A 22,075-nucleotide genomic window follows, 5' to 3' on the forward strand; every position below is an offset into this window, starting at 1 on the left:
ATTTAAGGCAGCAATTTAATTTTTTTTTATTTTTTTTTATTTTTTTTTACAATGTAGAGAACTATGGATTGTTTAAATCAACTAATACTTGTGGTTTAATACTTTTTCTTCTGTTTCCTTTAAATCCCCCGTTCACACGTTGACTCGGTCCTGTAAAATGGCAGACTGCAGCGTTTGTTAAACGCTCATTTCATTTGCAGTTGATGATGGAGCTGGAGTCTCAGCGAATCCCCCCGCAGCAGCTTTACATGCAACCCAAAGTCAACACACTTAACATTAGACATTCACTGTATCAACTGCGCTACAGCACGAGCACACACGCAGAGGAACACACTGAAAGGGAATCGGTGATTTTTCTATGAGCTTTACGTTTTCAGTGAGTGAGTGAGAGAGAGAAAGAGAGGGAGAGAGAGAGTTGAGATCTTCACTCTTCACATGAATGCACTCGTTATACAGGGATCAGCGCGCGAACATGCTGTGGAAACTGGTGGAAAATGTCAAGTATGAAGATATATACGAGGTAAAGAGAAGATATTACAAACTGCATCCGCATCTGTGTTTTTTCACTGTATGGTTTATTTATATAACGACAAAAGTTACGCTGCATTTGGTCGTGATTTGATTTTTTTTTTTTTTTCTTAAAATATTTGTCTATTTTTTTTATATGGGGTTTATGATGGTTATTACAATAATGAAGAAAATCAAATGATAAAGGTTTAATAAAATAAAATAAATATTTATATATATAAAAGATATTGATAGGCCTATATTTATATATTTAATATAAAAACATTTTGTCATATTTTACTTAGGTCTTTTCTATATTTCTTGAATCCATTTTACCATTTTATTATGTAGTAACTTTTAGCAGGTTACTTTAAAAATATTTTTAATATGTTTCCTGGAGAGTTTTTAACATTATTACCCAGTAAGCCACGTAAATGATAGCCTTAGAAATGTGTTTAAATTTTTTTTTAAATCGAGGGACGCGTTTACACATTTGTATTGTTTTTCTATGTATTGAATTAGATATTTTAAGTATTAGCATAAAAACAAAAGAAAAAAATAATTATGCACTGAAAAATTTTCTTGAGACTGTGCAATAGATTTATTAATAAGAGAGAATCGCGTCCAGAAAGGAGCGGACGCAGAGTCACGCGTGGGAGTCCCGTGGATTCCCCTGAATGGTCTCGAGCTCGTGGGAGAGACTCGTGGTGGTTTTTGGAAAAGCCTCGCGGGATGCCGACCCAGAGAGTCACACATGGCTTTTCTCTCACAGTCACCGTCACGCGCGTAATTAAACACTTCGACCCCAGTCCGTGAAATCGACCATTATACGAGCTGTTTAATGGGGCTCCATTAGTGGGGGACATTAAAATGTCACCCGGTGAAAAAAGTAAAAATTTTAAACCTGCTTCTGTTTTGTTTTTTTACTTCAACCATTTTTTTGGTTCAACCAAATTTGTTAAACCCTCTGATCTAAACCCCGATGATGCATCGAAAGTGCTTTATCATATTAGTGCAGTGCTGTTACCGTGAAGTTAATGTTTTAGTGTGTGTCAAAGACCTGGGCCTGCTTAAACACTCATGCATGTGTTGTGATGTGAAACTATTGAGTATGGAATAATAAGAGCATAATTTGGCTAGTTATGGTGAATGTTGTATAAAGACTGTTTCCCCCATATTTTTCAAGAGGTAAACTGACATGGCTTCTTTTTATAAACTCAAGGAAGTGTCTGATGGTGGAATCTGAATTTGCTATTGTGAGTTTGGGATGGTAAGTGTCTGAATAGCTATAGTTGATGTAGTGGTTATAATGGATATTAAAGTATGTGAGTATATAGTGCTTGTGAACGAGGCCTCAGTCCATCTGCCCTGTTCAAAGCAGCTGATTCCGGAGATTCGTTTGTTCTGGCTGGAGATAAATGGACTCTGCACACACAACAATAACAGAAAAGACAACAATAGCAAAAGAAAGAGGTCTAGACCCGTGCATACCGGACCTCAAACAGAGAGGGGAATAAAACAGAGCACGAGTGTTTCCTCCTCCTGAATGAACGTCACTTACAGCAGCAGCGCCTTCACGCTCCGCTGCTCTCCACTGCTTTAAGTATTCCCGCAATATTAGAGGAGTCATGAATAACAATTATTCTGAGGAGGTGTAGCGAGTGAACGGACGGAGCACTGCGCACTCTGGATCGGGAACAGCACAACCGAGACCTGGAGCAACAGGGTTCCTATACGAGAAGTCATTTGAGCTGAAAAAACTAGTTTTTGTTCCGTGTGTGGTCATGAGGAGTTGAGAAAGGAGCGCGTTTCTTCAGGCGAGCGTGTATCGTGTTGTCGCGTGTCCCTCTGCTCTCCGCGAGCTCGCGCTTTCCGCACAGATGTTAGTGCACACGTATTCCTCCACGGTGAGTCTGAGAACACCAACATTGTTGCGTTGTAAAACGCATGGTGGGAAAGGCGACGTGTGGCTTTTAGTCTACTGATTATGTTGCGAGTACATGCAGCTTAGTTACCCGTTTAATTATGACTTTGCCCCATTTCTTTTTTGTGATGTTTTGAGGAGTTGTATAGCCTACAGTCGGAAAATATTAATATTTTAAAAGCTTATGTACTTTATAGGATCGCTACGGACGCCCATATGTTGCTTAATATCCTTTCGATAGGCTATTGTTGGATCCGGTCCAATAACATCCATAAAAGTTTATTTTATTCCTCAAATAGAACATTAAAACAAATGTTTGCATATATTCGCATGTAACCGTGTTTATATTCTCTTCCCGTTTGAAGGACCGCCATGATGGGGTACCGAGCCACAGTTCCAGACTCTCCCAGCTGGGTTCGGTCTCTCAGGGTCCGTACTCCAGCGCTCCGCCGCTCTCACACACACCGTCCTCGGACTTCCAACCACCGTACTTTCCCCCTCCGTACCAGCCGCTGCCGTATCACCAGAGTCAGGATCCGTACTCGCACGTCAGTGACCCGTACTCTCTGAACGCTCTCCACCAGCCCCAGCAGCACCCATGGGGCTCCCGTCAGCGGCAGGACGTGGGCACGGAGAGCGGAGCTTTACTCCCGCAGCCTCGAGCCTCTTTACCGCAGCTCTCGGGTCTGGACCCCCGGCGGGACTACTCGACCGTGCGCCGACCGGACGTGCTGCTCCACTCCGCACATCACGGGCTCGAGGGCATGGGAGACGGGCTGTCCCTTCACGGCCTGGCGCACGGCATGGAGGATGTGCAGGTTGGTTCTGATTTATGATTTTTGGCTTGGACAACCAATCCTTTTTTGAAGATACACTGTAAAAAAAAAAAAAAAGTTCATGCTTTGTTATCACAACATTTTTTCTTTTGTCAAATCAATTTAGATAATTTATGTGGTTCAGATAACATCATATTTTGTGTTTCTGTTGATTAAACCAATCTCCTTCATTGTATTTTAAATTTCAATGTATGCTTAAATTTTTAAGGCAACTGGGTTACTTACTTTTTAAGTTAAACCAACAATATTTTTTTTACAATGGAAATTGCACAGAGACGTGGAATAAATCATTTGAGATTTTTTTTGCAGTTAAGATGAGCTAATAATTTTATTTAACGAATTCATTTAGTTTGTATTTTTATAGTTTTTTCCATACTGTTTTAAATAATTGCAGTAAAGCTGTATTATGACAATTCTGTAGCCTATATTTTCAGGCTGTTTTCTGACCTGTTGACATTTTCGTTGACATGTTACAACTAAATATTTTAACAGATTGAATTCTTTCCTGAACAACATCCTATTAATAAAAGGAGTCCAAACTCTCTTATAAGCTACATATATAGTAGTGGAGCTTAATATTTAAAATACCCTAAAGGCTTGCTTGTTATTCAATAATTTGTTGTCGTGGTAAACACATTTTAATTTGTTATTTTTACGTGATAATATTTAAAAGGATTAAGGAAAGAAAACTTGTTAACTGAAAAGAATTCTTGCAATGGAATGAAAACATTACAAACAGCAAATCTGTTAAGGCTTCCTCTACTAGGTTCACATTTCTAACCATCTGTTTTTTGATCAATATTTCTCTGCACACATCATGTCTGATTTCGTCAATTGACAAGTTTCTGGGTAATATAAATTTTTAGACAAGGCCTGTCCCCGTTCAGTTGACTGGATAATGACTGTCTGACTCTCTTCCCAAAATAATTATAAAACTGACATCCTTTCCTTTCCTTTTTTTTTGACAAAGGGAGATTTTGTTTAGAATGCATTATTTTGTTTCAATTAAATCTAGATTAGTTTACGTTTCCTGACGAAAGCAGGACCATTAATAAAGCTAATTTAGAAAACTTAAATGGAAAATTGTAATTCTGGACAAATAAGTGAAAACAATGGGAAATATGAGACCTAAACTTTTTTTTTTTTTTTAGCAAAATTTCAGGTGCTAATGTTCACTATTTGGATCCGAGCTTTTTTTTTTTTTTTTTTTTTTTGCTCCTGAAATGTATTATTTATTTATTTATTTATTGGTAATGTCTCTGGTCGAATTCATTTAAATTTTCTGAAAACTAAACAAAATGTCAATGTCCTGAAGTTATCTGAATTTTTATAATTGGTTGTGGCTTTTGTTCAAACGTTAAATGCTTTCACATTATGATGTCTTTTTAGGCTTTGGAGGACGCAAACGGCGGGATGAACGTCCTGGATCAGTCAGTCATTAAAAAAGGTAAATGAGAAAATAGCTGGAAGAATTATGTCAGTATTTACGTTAATGTGATACTTTTATATTTTCAATTATCAACAGCACCGTTTTGGAAAACGAGCAGATATAAATAAGCACTGCTTTATGGATTTAGGGCAAAAAGTCATTTCAGGTGAACACACCTTAGCACACCCCTTTACGCATGCGCTGAACCACATCTGGTATTCAAATGATGTCACCTGGCTATTAACTTTGGACGCCCATTCAAACCAAGTGGAATTGGAGGCCATTAAATATTATTTTAAAATCACATAGGCTAGCTACTGTTAGGAACGAACTACAACGTATTTAGAAATAAATGTGACTATCTGTCTCTTTTATTTTATTCATAGGCCTATTATTAACACAGTAGGGAAACATGACTCTGTAAAATCGACATTTCAGCACCACTTTGTTGACATAATTTCTCCACGGAGGTTTTGACATATTTACTGTGAGATAAGGCGTTCATGCAGTCATAAGAGCTCCAGCAACACTCCCTGGGCTCGTGTTAATATGTGTCCGTTATGAGGGACGTTTGCCGGTAATTTAGTTAACGGAACACGGGCCTCCCAGAAGAGAAGGCCTTTAAGTGGGAGCTGTGATGGATGGTTTTCTGAGCACAGATCTCGTGAGCTCGTTTACAGCTCGTTTTCTCTATTATCCCCTGTAGAGATCTCCGCGGGCACGCGCGCTCGTTACCCCATTAGCGCTTAAGTTAGTAGACGTCCTTTGACGGTCAGCGTGTGAGAGTGTGTTTGTTTTGGGGGGGTGAAAAATAAGTGGTTAATGTTATTAGCTTGTGTCCATCACCAATCGATAATACAACAAATGAGCGTAGTAGTGTTGAAATGCCAATGTGGAAACAAAAGCTGATAGGAAAGTGTGACTGAATTGGGGAAAAAAATATTATTGCTAACCGCACAAACTGGACCATGGAATCCACATTCCTTTTCAGTATAACGCCATTGGTGATAGCTATATAGGCTACAGTTGGCAACATGCTAAGATAACATCATTAATTGAATAATAACAATTGACCCTTTCCACATTTCCGGGTTTCTCAGAAGCGGAAGTCGTCATAGCTGGGTAAACTTCTATAGTGGTGAATGAGAGACTAGCTACATAAAATATATTGTTTGTGTTCCCATTTGCTAAAAACAAAAAACAAAAGAAAAACTCTACAATAGTGTTTACACAATTAAATTTCAAAAGAGGGAAAATAGAGAGAGTAACTCCCACAGCGCTGTATTAGAAACACCCTTAACTATTTTTTTTTTATTTGATGCAAAGGTAATGTAACAAAGTATAGTGTTATAAATGTAGGCTACTTAAATGTTGTTGTTTATTTAAATAAAGGATTTACGATGCTGATGCCCGTTAAAACCTCCATTAAAAAAATGCTCCATAAACTGCAGGCTTTCCGCGCTTGTTTGAATTTCTAGACAATTCTGGCTTGCTTTCTATTGAACGTGGAATTAACGTATGAAAACAAGAGCACGCGCTGGCAGCTCCGGGCGCGTGCGGGGTGACCCTGGCCAGCCGAGGGCTCGAGCTCACGGCGCTTTCATGTGCCAAGATTTTACATTACATAATATTCTCACAGGCTGCCTGTAACTAGTCTAGACATTGTTTTAAAATAGTACCACCTCTTGTTTTATCGCTGGGATCATTTTGTGAAGCAAGTAGGTTACACAGCTAGTGTAAAGCGGTCATCATTCCCAGTAGTTATGTGAGTATAGGTCTATAGCTCAAGTTTCTGTTTGATTCTCTCGCACAGTTCCAGTTCCTCACAAGAGCGTCGCTTCTCTGATGATGAACAAAGACGGTCTGATCGGCGGGATCTCCGTGAACGCGAACGAGGTTTTCTGCTCGGTTCCCGGACGCCTGTCGCTTCTCAGCTCCACATCCAAATATAAAGTCACTGTTGGCGAGGTCCAACGACGCCTGTCTCCGCCAGAGTGCCTGAACGCTTCTCTGCTTGGCGGGGTTTTGCGGAGGTGAGAACATCATATCTGCCAGAACCCATAAGCACTGTAGAGGTCAATGCATTAAAGACAAAAAAACACAACAAATTCAATTAGAAACTCAAACATCAGCTTTCTGCAGTTAGCATTTTCTGACTTTGCGTTTTTGTTGTTGTTTTGAGAGAGATAAATAGTTTTTTTTTATTACTGTTAATAAGAAATCTAGTTTTGAATTATACATTTTCATGCTGTCAATCCGTAATGAAACATATCTAATTATTCATTTTCTGATCAGAGCGAAGTCGAAAAATGGCGGCAGATCACTGAGGGAAAAGCTGGAGAAAATCGGCTTGAATTTGCCCGCGGGGAGACGCAAAGCAGCGAATGTCACTTTACTGACGTCTCTAGTAGAAGGTAAAGCAGGACATCTGATTCTGAATCCCATGTTCACTGATTATTTTCTTCATATCCTCGATTTTTTTCTATGTGTTTTGGAGTTTAGCCTCATCAAATAATCACCAATTCCAATGGAAAACCATGTCTTTTTTTTATTTTTTTTATCGGAACGTTGTAGTTTATCTGTTTAATCGTGCATCTTGAATAATTGTAGGCTACAATTTAAACCTAAATGAAAATTTGGACATACGAATGAACCACGATCATGATGCAAAATGCAATTTTATTGCTTTGAGAGTTTCTATAATCTGATTTTTGTATCTTGCTTAATGCAACGCAAATAGTTAGCTAACAGATGGAAAGCACTAAAACGAAATTTTACCCATGTATAGCTAATTTCATATAATTATTGTTGTGAGTGACTGTCTTATTGATGCTGCTACACAATTTTTCATTTGGTTAATCTCTCCCTCCAGTTGAGTTCAATTGCAGCTAGGCTATACGGCTGTAATTTAGTAGCCTATAAAATATTTTATGCGAAAATGTGCAGTATCCCAGTAATTCCCTTTTACTATATTGTATTTATTTTTCATTTCCAGGAGAAGCTGTTCATTTGGCTCGGGACTTTGGCTACATTTGTGAAACTGAATTTCCTACAAAGGCCGTGTCTGAATATCTGAACAGACAACACACAGATCCAAACGAACTGCACTCGAGGAAGAACATGCTGCTCGCCACAAAGTACGTAGTATACGTGTCACAACGTGTTTGTTGCATGCTTAAGTGATATTTATGCATTCGTTGCTTTCACTGGAAGCTGGGAATCGCTTGAGCAAATGTGTAGCCACATTTTGAGGTGAATGCGGAATCCATCACGGATTGCTGGGGAGTGTGTCGTTTTGATGGCTGTCCGCTTAGTGCCTGGTGCGTTTTGACACGTTTAGCTGGTTTCTAATGAGGCAGTTCAGGGCCCAGCAGAAACACGCGTCTCTTATCCATCTTAGCCTGGCACCGAGCTAGAAACTCATTATATTTAAGTGAAATGTTTCAAGTCTTAAAGTGCCAGCTTTCCCCTTGAAGTTTTGCCTAAGGTCATCCCTCCTCCCTCGCCTTTCCTTTCACAGTCTGTCTGTCAAAGTCCCGTCAGTCAGCCCGCGCCCCCGCCCCTGCACGCGCCTCGGGCACTTCACGCGCTGCGCTCTCCCGACTGGACAACAAGACTGTTTGTGGTTCTGAGACGTGAAAGCGAATGTGGGTCAAAATCTGACAAGCCCAGACAACTGCAGATGCCGCAGCAGGGCTCTGCAACACTGCCAGTTGGAGGCATTTGAACTGTTTGTCACAAATGACCTTTTTGAGATTGAAGTGTGATCGTTCGCTCGGATTCGTACGTTACACCTCAATGCATTATTATTATAATATGAACAGATTACACAAGTACGTTTGGGTAGCCTACATGCTGTTAAAACCATAAGAATTGAATATGCATTCATGTTTTGTCATGCATTTTTTCAAAATATTTACGAATCAATCGTAGGCTAAATTACATCAACGCTGCAAGGGTTAAAGAGCAGAAAATATGAATGATCTTGCTGATAATATTAATATAGGATCATACTTTGGTCACAATACTCACAAGATCCATATTTAAACTGTAAGCAGACATGTGGAGGTCAAATGCCGAAAGGTCATTAGTATGTCAGGCCATCTGGGCACATGGTAAAAGTTCTGCCTGTATTTTTTTCCCTATTTGATTCCCCAAAGCAAGAAAGGCATGAATATTTAGTGCACTACCTCTTTCAGGAAGTGAAACACGCTGAGAACGGCATATTCCGCTGTAATGACAGATAAAGACACACTCCCAGTGGACTGGAAGTTAAATTGATGGCTTTATTCTAATTTATGGGCTTTGCTCTCAGAAGCAGAAATATGCAGACTTCGCTCTGATGATATAAAGTTCTATATCTCTTTTCTTACGTATGGACAATGAACTCTGGGGAGTTTCATTTAAAGTAGATGTTACACTTTTTGTCAAAAAAAAAAAGGAAAAAAAAATATTTTGCAGAAATATTTTTGGAGACTTTTTGGTCACAATGTGATTGGGGGATGAGAAATAGTTATTTACCCATGATTCCCTCGGACACAACAGAGCTACTGAACCTGTCAGAGCACCTGTTTTCCTAAGTGTTTTCTATTACTCAAGATAATTAGGAATGTCTTAAACAATCACATCATGATTATACGAGACATTCAGACACAAACATGGGTCTGATACACATTTTTAAAAAATGGCTAGCTTGCTGCCTTAAATTAAGTACAATCAACTTGCATGTTTAAGTCATTTCAACTTAAATTGCAATAAACTGAATAAAAAAAAATAGTTGAATCTTGTATAACATAAAAAAGTTGAACATTTAAAATTTAATTTAAACGTATTAACTTATTAAAACTTATTTCGATGAGTTAAAGCAATATAAAAACATGTTGTCATAACTTATTGATCTTTTTTATTTTACAGTGCTATTGCAATCTTTCGTGTTTTACTGTTTGATCAGTGAGAGTCTGACATATTGAAAGTTTTCATTAATTATTTTCTAATTCTATCTATTTCATCATAAATGTCCAAATGCTAAAGTCACAGTGTTGGTAATTTATGGATGAGGGTTTTCAGAGTTATAATGTGGCTTTGATATTATGTATGAGGTTCTCCTTTATAATCAATATTTCACACAAAGTTAAAAGAATATGTAGATTTATATATAAAGAAATAAGTAGGAATATCCATGGCAGTAAGTTGACAGCTTCTGTTGTGGGCTTTTTAATAGAATCAGGGTTGGCGTCTTTTCCATTTGACTGTTTAATTCAACTTATGACCTAAATTCATTTCTTTAAAAATGTATACTGTAATCCATGAGCGAGCAGGTCGCTTTTCCTTAACTGATACAGAAGATCAAGCACAAACCTTCTGATATGTTCTGATAAATGTGAATAAAGAATTTGTCATGCTTGATGTGCCAGGAAAAATGTGATGACATTCTCTGATTGGATCACAGCTGTAGATGGTGAAGGAATTGGATAGGAAACAGTTAATACTAGTGCAACTGTGATTGATCCTCAAACCCACCTGACTCTTGCTATAGGCAGAGCATCTCTAGACCCCAAACTGTCCCATTAGCAAAATGTTGTGCATTTATTGCCATTTTAAGTCGACATTATTTCAGAATAAGAAATGCAGTTCTTCTAGTGACCTTGCAGACACTCAACATGAGACAAGCAACAATACATATTTTCTACAATACAAATAGAAAATGAACATATCATACACATTTTTGTACCTGACAGACAGCATATATGACATTTAGTGCATTATTAAAATCTTTAAAGGAGCATTTGGCTATTACTTTTCCCTCACACTCTTAAAAATAAAGGTTCTTTACTGGTATCGATGGTTCCTAGGGGAACCTTTAACATCCATGGAACCTTTCCATTCCACAAAAGGTTCTTTACAGTAGAAAGGGTTATTTTGATTATTAAATGTTCTTCTCACTAAGAAACAAATATTTAATATATAAAATATATCCTTCTATATGCTGAGAAATGTCTCAAATGATTGCATAACACTTTCATGTTTAATGGGTCATTTATTTTGTTTCTAGTGATAAAATGTTTATGAGCTGTTTAATTGAAAAATGAATTCAAACAAAATACAGATGACAGAACCTTTCCTTCTAGAGTGAACAGAATAAGAAAGTTCATCCAGTGACCTTGTACAGACACTCCACATGAGACAAGCAACAATAAACTCAACAATACAATCTTAAAAATAATGCTTCCCAAAAAAGGGGGGGTTTCACAGTGATCCCACAGAAGAACCATTTTTGGTTCCCTAAAGAACCGGTTTTTTTTTTTCTTAACATTTTAATAATTCAAAGAAAATTGTCCACTATAGAAGAACCTTTTGTGGAATGGAAAAGTTCCATGGATGTTAAAAGTTCTTTGTGGAACCATAAATGCCGATAAAGAAGCTTTATTTCAACCAAAAAGTTATCAGACAGCATATGAATTTAGTGCATTATTGCATTGTTGAAAGGAGCTTTATATTTTTTCCCACTGTGAGAAGTAATTATTGCTCATAAGTGTATTTCACTTCAAATTAGCCTCTAATTATTCATTTATAGTATTCAATAAACTCATGGCCGCCATCTCCGGCAAGATTTCCTCGTAATTAAACACAAATTGTCTGTCTTGTGCAAATTTCTGTGAAACAACAAAGTGTCCATCGTATGATCTACGACAAAGATTCACAATAATCTGACAAACCATAAAACACAAATGAAGTTCTCGGTCTGATTATTCATAAACAGATTATACTTTAACACATTCGGTTACACTTTATTTTTTTAAGGTGTCATTGTATCTATATATTTAAGTACTGAGTAATATTAATTAAATAAATATTAATGTACTTACTATAGGGTTTGGGTAGGATTAGGATTAGGTTAAGGGTTAGTTGCATGTTATTATGCATAATGTACTGTTATTATTATGGTAAGTACATGTAACATTATGTAACAAAGACACTGTAAAATAAAGTGTTACCACACATTCTTTATTACACCTCGGGGAATATTCAGAATAGCTCATCTATGGAAATGCAAGAAAAAGAAATGAATTTTGGTTGTGTTTCTTTGGATGGTCTGTGATTTGAATCGTCTCTCTTCCTCTCTTCTCAGGCAGTTGTGTAAGGAGTTCACGGACCTGTTGGCTCAGGATCGCACTCCATTAGGAAACTCTCGGCCTTCGCCCATCCTGGAGCCAGGAATCCAGAGCTGCCTGTCACACTTTAGCTTCATCACGCACGGGTTTGGTTCTCCAGCCATCTGCGCCGCCCTCACGGCTTTGCAGAATTACCTGACTGAAGCCCTTAAAGGCCTCGACAAGATGTTCCTGAACAACCCCACGTCCAACCGACACACATCTGTAGACGGACCCGGCTCCAAAGGCGGAGAGAAAGAGGAAAAACACAGGAAATGAACTGTGGAAATACGATATCAAGGAGGCAGAGTCATTGGAGATGTTCAGAGATTCTATAAACTCTAGTTTTATGACATTGCGTTTTACATTCTGGGTTGAAGGTGGAGATTGGACAAGAGATCACGGGAAAACGAAAGGAACGATACGATACGAGGACACGAGTCTGCCGTGACACGTTCACCATCTTCATCTCATTGGTGTGCGAGTGTGAACATATTCAAGGAGTGTTTGTGAGTGTGTGTTTTTGTGTATAAACGTTTGACATTTTACATGATGTTAAACGCAGGCTGTCCTTTACACACATGCTCATGAATCTGATACCTAATATTTGAGTGTTCATCGGTGTAATGGCCAGCACATGAGAGGACAGGTTTGCTTGGGACATTGGTGGAGACACTTTTAGCTACTATATTTAATTATTCTTATTATACAAAATTATTGGTGCACAGTTCTGCAATATTAAATACATTCCATTCAGCCTTCGCCAAGACTACAGTAATACAAATACACACAAACATCTGTCTGTAAAAGACTAAAGTGGTGGTTAAGTGAAACATTTGCTCCATTGCTTGAAAGAAAGACAAATTATTCAAATCTAGGAGATTTTATTGCATTTATTGCAATGAAATTGTGTTAGCCAAAAAGAGGCTGTAAATGTGCTACAATAAAGCATCATGCTAGTTACGTTACAGTTCATCACTGATATTACATCCATAGTATGATCTATTTCAAAGATTCACATATACGTTACAATCACAGCAATTCATTACAAATGAAGTCCTCAGACTGATTATTCATTTAAAAATTACAAACCAAAACTCTGAGATTTAACATATTCTTTCAAACACCTCGGGCAATACTCAGAATAGCTTGTCTACAAAAATGCAAGAAAGAGAAATGAACATGAGAGCAATTTTGTATTTTTTGGTTGTATTTCTTTGTATTTGAAACTGCTCTTGCTAGTGCTGTCTGTCTTGGCCATTTGGTTGTAAAAACGTGAGGAGTGAGGACATTTTCAGCAGGTTACTTTTAACATGGCAATCATCTTAGCTGACCAAATGACATTTCATCTGTTGCTTATGTATTTTTTTAAATGTATACTAACATTTACACAGACTTAAATCAACATAGACAAAGAAAACACATTTTATGGCCTAAATATGGATTATTTGTTTTACAACCCTACATCAGCTGAGTGGAAGCTTGCTTTGACCGTGGTGTTGACAGCGTCAACAAACAAAAAAAGACTTTCGAAAACAGACTCAAAAAGAGTCTGCATAAAACTGAGGAAAGGACAGGTGACCGCGCGTGCTGGGACAAGGCCACGCGCAGCTTTTACGCGCTCACCTCAACCGGCGTGGGCGCGCACTTTCTCAGTCCCGCAAGCTGGATTATAGCCTGTCTGTCAAAGTTAATATTTGGTTTACTGTGCGAGGAAGGCTCTTTTATTTATGTTTGTATATATTTATTTATGCTTAATTTAATGGGCGTATGTACATAGGAATAGACTGGGTCGTCTATCTGTGACTGTCTCTGTGCGTGGGTGAACGCTTGTTTTAGATAGCATCTTGTATTTTTTGTTTCATAGATACGGTGTTATGTGGTGAAGGCTAGAAGTTGGTTCTTGTCTGGTGATTTTCATTTACCTCGAAATAAGAATAAAACGTGTGTTTTATTGTAGTTGTTGCAGTGTGGTTGGTTAACCCCTTATGTTCTTGTTTCATGCATAGACCACGTTTATGTCACAGTTCAAAAATGTTTATTAAAGTAGTTTTAATAAAAAAAGTGCCTACATGCATAATAACTATTAAATATAAGATTAATAATAGGCTATGTTCACGGAGCCCTATCATTAGTAATCATTTTATTTTCATAAAAGTACATTTTTATGTTTTGTCATGCAACAGTATGACATTTTACAACATTGGATTTGCAAAGGATAGGCTATTTTATTTTATTTCAGAAAACAACAACAATATCATTAGTTTTTTTATAATTAGTAATTAGCCTACAGAATTTAGAAAATAAATTATTTAATCGTAAACCTCCAAAATACGTTTTCACCCAAAGCATAGCCTAAATGTTTTCTTTAAACTGTTCCTTGGATATTTATTTTGTTAATAGTAAACAAACAGAACTAAGGGAGGTAATACTATGAGAAATAAATAAACTGCATTCAATTAAATGTCAGTGCTGTCAGTTGTATTAATAAATATTAGGTCAGAATATGACTTTAGACCTTAAGCGTTGTTTATAATCATAAACGGATCAGCTAAAGATTGAAGGGGATATTTGTAAAAAGTATTAAAACGTAAAAATCGGTCATAAAAAGACCTTTAGGCTCAAATTATTGTAGGCTATATAAACATCTCGTAATATTTTCATTATCAAACACTGACTTATAATGCAATCAGAAGAACGGAAATCAACAAGAATCGTAAATGTAAAACGGAAATGAGAATTCTGATTCTGCATCTTCCTGTCCCGTTTTAAGGCAAGCAAAGAATGCCAAAATTTATCGAAAACAATCGCTTGAAGGCGTGTGTCCGCGGTCGTGGCAGTAAAGTGAACTCATATCCCGGCCGCAGGTCAGACCCCGCGCGCATCAGCTCGCGCTGGTGTATTTAATGCGGAGGAGCGCGTGGCCTGCGGGTTCCGTCGCGTGACTCGTCATGCGTGAAGTATTGTGACCCAGGTGCAGCACCCGCATGTCCGCGAGCGACGTGGATCTCGACGAGATTCAGAGATTTCTCTTCAGCAGAAAAAAAGACTAGCCTCCCTCTTACCCACGGGACCTGAAACAACACAAGCCGAGATCTTTCATCCTTCCCTCGAACTCGGTTCTCATTACCTCTAAAAGAAAGAAAAAAAAAACAATAGGCTACAACAAAAGCCCATAAGACCAAACCCATATCTAATATCACTGATTTTTATAGCCTACTCAATAATACTTATTGACTTTAAACAATAGCTGTTTTTTAATCATATAGGCCTACACATCTAAATTCAGTAGATGTTTTTCCCAGAGCATAAAAAATAAAATGTGCATCAACAAAACGCCTAATGGGCTATAATACCAATAGCCCACAGAAAAGCTCCCTGATTGTATCAAACAGCTGACACAATTTTGAGCTCTTTTATCCAAAGTTGTAACATTAATGATTGGTTGAAGCCATATGTAGGCTAAGTTGAAAATCGGTCATTGAAAATCTATTTTATCCTTCATGATCAAAAGAGGGAAAGGTAAAACACAATGGCATGAATACAATGCCGAAACATAAAATATCGATTGCTTGATAGACCTCAGGCCTGACTTGGTCACTAAAATGGATTTGAGGTGGAACAGACTATAGGCCTATTGCGTCCTAAGACTAAAGGTTTTTTTTTTGTGTGTGTGTGTATTTTTCATCATCTTATTTTTTCGGGATGAGAGGAGGAAGAAGAGCTTTGTCTGAGCTTTCAGGTCCCAGTGCTCGCTGTCACGCAATGGACTGTAAAAATGGTTTATCCAGACACGCGCCGGGCGCGCGTAATTCCTGCTCGAGGCGGGATGACCGCAGGCAGCGCGAGCCTAACTGATCAACCTGGATATTTCATTATTCATTAATTTACTGTTTAACAAATCCCGCTCATTATCACGGGAGCGGCTGGCAGGATCCGACCGTTCGGCGGCAGTTGGTGTCAGGCGTGGAGAATTGGCCCATTTGATCCTGAGCTGTTTTTTTCTCTCTCTGTGTATTATTATTATAGGCTATTCAACATCCCGAAACAGCTCGAGATCGTCATGAATAATAAGCAGCGCGCGAGCTTGTCAAAGCCCGTTGAGCGTGACACAGCCTGTGGGAAAAATCGAGGCGTTTTTAATATAACCCCCACTTCAGTCACTATTTGGAAAAGACAAAACAACACGCTGATAAACAAACGGAAATATGCGATTACTACGGCAATGACACGCGTCCACAGTGGACGAGAAGGACATCAAAAGCAAAGTGTCTCATCAGGCAGTTTAAAGGTTCCGTAAGCGATTATTTTGGAATAGCAAACACATGCTCCTCTACCTGAGATAGCACTGAAATAAGTGTCCTGAGATATCAAATCTGCCTCAGGCAGCGGCCCGCCTTTTTAGCCAATCAGAGAACTTTAACCAATCATAAACGCGCTCTATCTGTCAATCATTTTGCGCGCCCTCGTGAGTGAGGACCCTTTTCACACACTGTGATGACGCGTTTGAACGGTCATCCTGCAAAATGTTTTTTATATTCAAATTTTATTTTTTAAAATGTATGTAAATGTATGACTATATACTTAGTAGCCTATTATATTACTTTTGCATCAAATTACAAAAAAACTAGTTTACACTGCTGTGAGGGCGTCTCTAATACTGGCTGTGGAAGTGATGGTAAAGTTGACATCTTTCTCTCTTCTGACTGCCGTTATCAATCTTTCTCTATTTTTTTCCTCTTTTAAAAAGTTGTGAAAATACTATATGTAGCAAATGGGAACACACACACACACACACACACACACACACACACACACACACACACACACACACACACACACACACACACACACAAATATTTAATGTAGCCTCTCATTCACTGCTAGAAGTTTGCCCAACTCTGACGACTTCGCTTCTGAGAAACCCGGAAATGTGAAAAGGGTCCATTTTTAGTGAGAGGGCGAGAGGTTAAATGGATACATGCAGTTTTTTTTTTTAAGTATTACCATATTTAGCAAAATGGCATTTTACAGCACATTAAATAATAGCCTACAACACAACAATAAGGTTTTGTTATCGTTCACTTTGATGAATGTGTCTAATGCGTCACAAATGAATAGCAATATAAACTGACAACAAACTGAAATGGCAAAATAAGTGTAAATTTGTTCTAATCACCATGGCAGTTAATTCAAGCTAATACTAATGAGAGTTAGTTGACATGTAGTTGCAAAGTTACTTATTGTTAACAGAATGTTCAAAAGGGACCATTAAAATAAAGTGTTACCAAATACTCTTTCTACAAATTAAAGTATTTATAATAATATTCACAAAAAAATATCAGACTAGTAAATTATGCCCAAGCAGAGACCATCACAGCCCTTAAGAAATGGCTAAAGACGTACACTTGCTAATAAAACAGGCACTACTGCATTTAAACAATCTAGAAAAACTGCTTTCATACAGATTTACTTTTGAAACTCTAAATTGCAGTAATATTATTGACTGTTTGATAAACCGCTTGTGAGTTTCTTCATTTGGAAGTGGCTTTGGATAACAGGATCCTCTAAATGACTAAATGTAAATAGGCCTCTTGCAATAGTGAATGGTTAATCAATGTCATCTTTCATTAACTGAGCATGATGTCGTTAATGGTTGTGGCGTGTATGCATAACTTCAGTTATGTTTAATGCTTCATTGAATCAAAACACCTCCCATGACCTCCTCACTCACCATGCTTTTACCCCGGCTCTGTATCTTCCTTCCACACTGCGGTTCAATGAGAGTTTCAAAGCAAAGAACATGAAGAAGCTCACTCCAGGTAATGTTTGATTTAAGATTCTCCAAGGGTTACTTTAAGTTTTGCATTGAAGTTAAGCACAAAGAAAGGCTATAAAGGTGTTTGTTTGTTTTGTAAATTTCCAATACGATTCTCCGGGTATAGCAAACACAGACTCATAAAAATACACACACACACAGTAATGCCTACCAATGCGGTACTGGTTTTATTTGATGTGTGTTTGTGGTTTTGGCTCATTGGGTTTGTGTGAGTAAATGATTGATAAAGTTCAGCTTTGATGTTTCTTCTCACACACACACACACACACACACACACACACACACACACACACACACACACACACACACACACACACACACACACACACACACACGCACACAATCATAAACAAGCTAGTCTTTTTCTCCTCGAATTTGCTTTGGGAACTTGTCATTCTCAGCATCTCAGCTGATAATACACAGTCATTAAAAGTTCCTCTCTTAAATGGTCAATTAACTTTGTGGAATTATCAGAAAATAATTAATTAATTCGCCCAAAAATTCCAAGACTAAAAACTTATATCCATTATTGATCCTGAAACATTTATGGCATTGAATTTCCCAAAGGCTCTGGATTGATTTTGAAATATTGCGCACATAGAATCAAGCTGTCATGAATAAATGTTTGATATAAAAAAATAATAATTTGATTTTTTTTTGTTGAAAAACTAATAAAGTCCCTAAAAAAAGAGAGAGAATAAGATAATTCCACCTATTCAATCTAAACTAAATATTTAAAGGGATAGTTCACCCAAAAATGAAGATTCTGTCATCATTTACTCACTCACCCTCATGTTGTTCCAAACCTGTATGAGTTTCTCTCTTCTGTTGAACACAAAATAAGATATTTTGAAGAATGTTGGTAACCAGACAGTTGATAGCCATTGACTTCCATAGGAATTTTTTTTTAAATACTATGGAAGTCAATGGCTATCAACTGTCTGGTTACCAACATTCTTCAAAATATCTTATTTTGAGGGTGAGGGTGAGTAAATGTGTCAGAATCTTCATTTTTGGGTGAACTATCCCTCTAATTTTTCAAATGAACTTCTGCAATACTTTCAAGTAATTAAATGAGAAACTTTTGTATAACCAAATGTATAGCGCTTTTTCTGTGATCAGGTCTGTGAATGTGTGTGTGTGTGTGTGTGTGTTTGTACTTACATGCAAGTTTGTGAGTTAGCAGCTGCTGGTGCTGCTGAGACAAGAGAAAAACAGGTCAAGGTTATGAATCCAGAAAACACTCGTTCTTCTCAGTAACATAGACACAGAAACAATCTGAGCCATCACAATCTAAAGGATTAGTGTAGGCAACAATGAAAAGTCTGTCATCATCTCCTCACCCTCCTGGCGGCCTCCAAACTCCTGGTCTTTTCTATCCAACCAAGGCATATAGGACAGGAGAGAATACTTTATTCAATCCCCGGGGGGAAACTGAGGCATTGCAGCGCACATAAATTGCACAACAGGAAAAACAACAACAAATGCAATACAAAAATACAGAAAGAGAATTACACAAAAAATATATGTAGGATATACTATGAAACAATTTTCACTTAGAAAATGCTAGTAAACATCACAAATAATTACAAAGAAATGCAATACGCATTGATTTAAAATGTAACAATTTAGAAAGACTGAAATACTCTAATATTCTTTATATGCGATCATTTTTTATAGTGGACAATAACCAGAGGCAGTCAAGCTTCAAAAAGGACCAAAAACATCAAAAGATAATCAGTGAATAACAACTTACATTTCTGTCTGCTTATCATGCACAACTATCATATGACTTCAGAAGACTTGGAATATATATAGTGTATAGTCCTATGGAATATGTTTATGATGGGTTTTCTGTCCTATTTTGGGTTTCACATCTTCATGGGCACTTCATGTTTTTACTCAATGCAGAAGAGCACAAATATGGAGCAACGTGATCATTTTTAGGGTGAATTATTCCTTTAATCTTCAAACAAAAAGAGAGACGTTAGTGTGCAGAACATGTACTTGCACGTTTCATGTCTCACCTGTGCTTCAGGTGTCTTAGTTTGCTTTGTTTCTCTTCAGGCATATACTTCATTTCCCAACCTGCACCACTGGACTTGCTTTTGTGTGTGTGTGTGTGTGTCAGAGAGCCTGCAGGTCTAGCTAATGCATTGGTGATCTCTCTCTAGAATGTCCCACACACACACACACACACACACACACACACACACACACACACACACACACACACACTGCTCATGATTTAATGGCCTCTGTGGGTGGTGGGGGAAATAAAAATGAATGTTCACAATATAATATAAGCCACTGTTTGAATATGTAAAATATTATCCTTGTGCTTATGGTGAGCTTTACAGTGTTTGTCTGGAACAGTCTGTTGAACATACAATTACAATTATAAACTCTGATGAGATGAGCAAACCTCTCTCTCTCTCTCTCTCTCTCTCTCTCTCTTTCTTTTGGCTTTGCCGCTGTGACCTTGTATGCTGACTAAATCCATGCCCTTGGCTACTATTATTTACACATGGATGGATGAACACACACACACACACACACACACACACACACACACACACACACACACACACACACACACACACACACACACACACACACACACACACACACACACACACACACACACGCACACAAACCAAGGCACTTTTTGGAACTTTGGTTGGTTGAATATGTGATGTTATGTGTGAAAGCACATGTGCAGGTAGAACACCAAAAGTTAGTTAAATAAAAACCTCTTTTTGGGGTCCTCAATTAGAAAATAATAAATAAATAAAATACATAAAAAATAAAATAAAATAAAACTTATATATATATATATATATGCGTTAAATTGGATGCATTAAATTGATCAAAAGTGTAAGTAAAACAGTTATGTTTTTTTTTTTAATAAATGCTGTTCTTTTGAACTTTCTAATCATCAAAGAATCCTGAAAAAAAATAAAACATATGTATCACAACTGAAATTCTTGAGCAGCAAATCATCATATTAGAATGATTTCTGAAGGATCATGTGACACTGAAGACTGGAGTAATGATGCTGAAAATACAGCTTTGATCACAGGAATAAATGACATTTTCAAATATATTCGAATAGAAAACAGTTATTTTAAATTGTAATAATTTTTCACAATATTACAGTTTTTACTGTATATTTGTTCAAATAAATGCAGCCTTGATGAGCAGAAGAGACTTCTTCCAAAAACATCAAATCATATGGTAGTCATTTAAATATTAAACTTGTGCATACAAAAAATGGTCACTGGAATGTAATTTTTAATTAGTACCGTGGAACATGAGAATATAATTGTAATGTGTGTGTGTGTGTGTTTGGTTCTCAGCAGTGCTGATGTCCAGCAGATGTATATCTTTGGCGACGGCGTTCCTGAACACTGATTGGTTGTGACATTGTTTCATGGAACAAGATGCTCAGCAATGTGGACAGCATATCTGTGTGTGCATGTGTGTGAGTGTTTGTGAGAAAGTCTCTCTCCCCCTCTGTGTGTGTGAGATGAGGATGTCTTGTGAAAGGCCCATCTGCCCTGGTGTCTGCCCACCAGTCATCCTGCCAGCACAGGCACTGCAGCGGACGCCTAAACTCTCTGTGACAAGGACCCCTAGAGTGCAGAGTGCCACCCAACATAAACAACACTGGCACTGCTCTCGCATATGACAGCCTGCGTGTGTGATTTCTTTCGTCCGCTGCGTCTTTTTACCTCTTCAACGTCATTCAGATTTTTCAATCATTTCTACTTTTACTGAAATATGATGTAATTTGCCCTTAATCAGTTTGTAGTTACTAAAAAGACTTAGATCTTTATGTTAAGTGTTTAAATCAATTTATAAAGCTATTTTAAGTCATCTTGGATAAAAGTGTTTACTAAATGAATAGAATCTTGATTTCCAATTGAAAAAGTCACCTTCCCATTCAATGGAATTGATGTGTAATCGTCAACACTGGGACACTAATGCCTCAATAGATGGTAAACCTTAATAAAGGCCCATTTATGGTGTAATTTTGTATTTGAACTCCCTCATTTTTCTTTAAGAAGTTTATAGTGAGGCACTTACAATGGAAGTGAATCCGTAAACGTTCAGATTCTCATTGTTTCAATAGTACAGCCACAGGATGGAAACAAAATGCAGGTAAACATGATTTCAGTATGAACAAAGCTTACTTTCAGTGTATAGTTATATACAACTTTGGTGCCATGACAAGTAATAACAAATTTCACAAAAGAATCAGTGCAAGTGCCTTTACATTTCTGCTGTTAAATCCACAAAAACAGGCTCTATCCCACTTCCATAAGAGAAAACTATTGAGACAAATTAAAAAAATTGGGTTAATTATGCTACAGAATGAGCTTTAAA

The 22,075-nt window shown here is 37.5% G+C and overlaps 1 protein-coding gene and 1 long non-coding RNA gene across 3 annotated transcripts; both read left to right on the plus strand.

Annotated features, from left to right (window-relative positions):
- The first annotated feature begins 291 nt into the window (after positions 1-291).
- tfap2b (transcription factor AP-2 beta) lies at positions 292-13,806 on the plus strand. Of its 2 annotated transcripts, none has more exons than XM_082148076.1 (7): positions 292-520; positions 2,797-3,249; positions 4,657-4,714; positions 6,510-6,729; positions 6,992-7,110; positions 7,692-7,833; positions 11,826-13,806. In XM_082148076.1, the coding sequence occupies exons 1-7, from the start codon at positions 440-442 to the stop codon at positions 12,124-12,126; spliced, it is 1,374 nt and encodes a 457-aa protein (XP_082004202.1). In that variant the 5' UTR covers positions 292-439; the 3' UTR covers positions 12,127-13,806. The 2 variants fall into 2 exon arrangements, with proteins under 2 accessions (XP_082004202.1, XP_082004203.1); XM_082148077.1 differs by lacking the exon at positions 292-520 and adding an exon at positions 2,086-2,414.
- A 3,750-nt stretch (positions 13,807-17,556) lies between these two features.
- LOC309481570 lies at positions 17,557-21,720 on the plus strand. The gene is made up of 2 exons (XR_014200057.1): positions 17,557-17,669; positions 21,046-21,720. It is a non-coding gene; the product is annotated as an uncharacterized lncRNA (long non-coding RNA).
- Positions 21,721-22,075: the final 355 nt, after the last annotated feature.

This window comes from Leuciscus leuciscus (assembly GCF_965113295.1).
Source record: "Leuciscus leuciscus genome assembly, chromosome: 19".
Classification (NCBI taxonomy): Eukaryota; Metazoa; Chordata; class Actinopteri; order Cypriniformes; family Leuciscidae; genus Leuciscus; species Leuciscus leuciscus.

Coding starts and splice junctions, on each gene's coding strand:
- tfap2b (XM_082148076.1), top strand. CDS start 440: ATGCACTCGTTATACAGGGATCAGCGCGCGAACATGCTGTGGAAACTG. Junction 521..2,796: donor AGTATGAAGATATATACGAG/GTAAAGAGAAGA, acceptor TCCCGTTTGAAG/GACCGCCATGATGGGGTACC. Junction 7,834..11,825: donor AACATGCTGCTCGCCACAAA/GTACGTAGTATA, acceptor CTCTCTTCTCAG/GCAGTTGTGTAAGGAGTTCA.